This window comes from Triticum dicoccoides, unplaced genomic scaffold (genome assembly GCF_002162155.2).
Source record: "Triticum dicoccoides isolate Atlit2015 ecotype Zavitan unplaced genomic scaffold, WEW_v2.0 scaffold54219, whole genome shotgun sequence".
NCBI classification, from domain to species: Eukaryota; Viridiplantae; Streptophyta; class Magnoliopsida; order Poales; family Poaceae; genus Triticum; species Triticum dicoccoides.
The window spans coordinates 13,994-15,021 of record NW_021280588.1 but is presented as its reverse complement, the minus strand read 5'-3'; the positions used below and the strand labels follow the sequence as shown (position 1 = coordinate 15,021).

Sequence of the window (1,028 nt, the reverse complement as noted above, 5' to 3'; positions counted from 1 at the left end):
TTAGGCTCATTGGTTGTTGCCTTGAAGTTGATGCCCCCATGCTCGTCTACGAGTTCATCTCCCAAGGTAGCCTCCATGACATCCTTCACAGCAGCAATAACAAGGTAGCTCTCAACTTGAATACACGTTTAAGTATTGCTGCACAATCTGCGGATGGTCTAGCTTATATGCATTCAAAAGCCAATATTACAATTCTACATGGTGATGTGAAACCAGCAAATATACTATTGGATGATAACTTTGTACCCAAGGTTTCGGACTTTGGTATATCTAGGTTGATTCAGAGAGACAAAGAACACACTGGATCAGTCATCGGTGACATGAATTATATGGATCCAATATATCTACAAGAAGGGCTACTCACTGAAAAAAGTGATGTCTATAGTTTCGGGATTGTGATCCTGGAGCTTATTAGTAGCAGGAGGGCCATACATTCTGAGAATAATAGCTTGGTAAAGAGCTTTCTTGAAGCTCACAAGAAACATAAGAAAGTGACTGAGTTTTTTGACAAGGACATTACAATAACAAAGGATTTGGAGCTTCTTGATAGTCTAGCATGTATGGTTGTGGAGTGCCTTAGCCTTGATGTAGACCAAAGGCCAACGATGATGGAGGTAGCTGAGCGGCTCCTCATACTGGGCCGATCTCGTAATGTGTAGGTTGTTTACCTCTAAGTTATTTTTGAGAAAATCCTTAAGACAAGGGCAGCTGAGGTCTCCTAGAATATTTGTAACTCTGTTTGTACGCTCCATTTTGAACCGTGTTTCAAAGCACTACATTTTACTAAATTTATAACCGTATTACAGATAATGCATCCTTTTTACTTGAAACTGAGTTTCGAAGCACTTTAAATGTTGTATGGAAAATCCTAACATACTTTTCGTCCTCACTTTGGCTTCATTTCTAGCGGCAGGAGTTTTGGGAACATGCTAATAAGTGATCCCAAAGTCTTAGACCGAGAATGTCAGGGTTCTACTAGATGGCAACAACAACAGCAAGCCTTAACTTGCGTGGCAGCCAATTTTCTT

General features: G+C 40.4%; 1 protein-coding gene across 1 annotated transcript in view; it reads left to right on the top strand.

The window, feature by feature from the left end:
* The window catches only part of LOC119346902 (wall-associated receptor kinase 1-like), a 5,174-nt gene extending 4,395 nt beyond the window's left edge, over positions 1-779 (top strand). Inside the window, exon 3 of the mRNA XM_037615997.1 lies at positions 28-779. Coding sequence (XP_037471894.1) covers positions 28-659 — 632 coding nt within the window. The 3' untranslated portion in view covers positions 660-779. The remainder of the gene's footprint in view (positions 1-27) is intronic.
* The last annotated feature ends 249 nt before the right edge of the window (positions 780-1,028 follow it).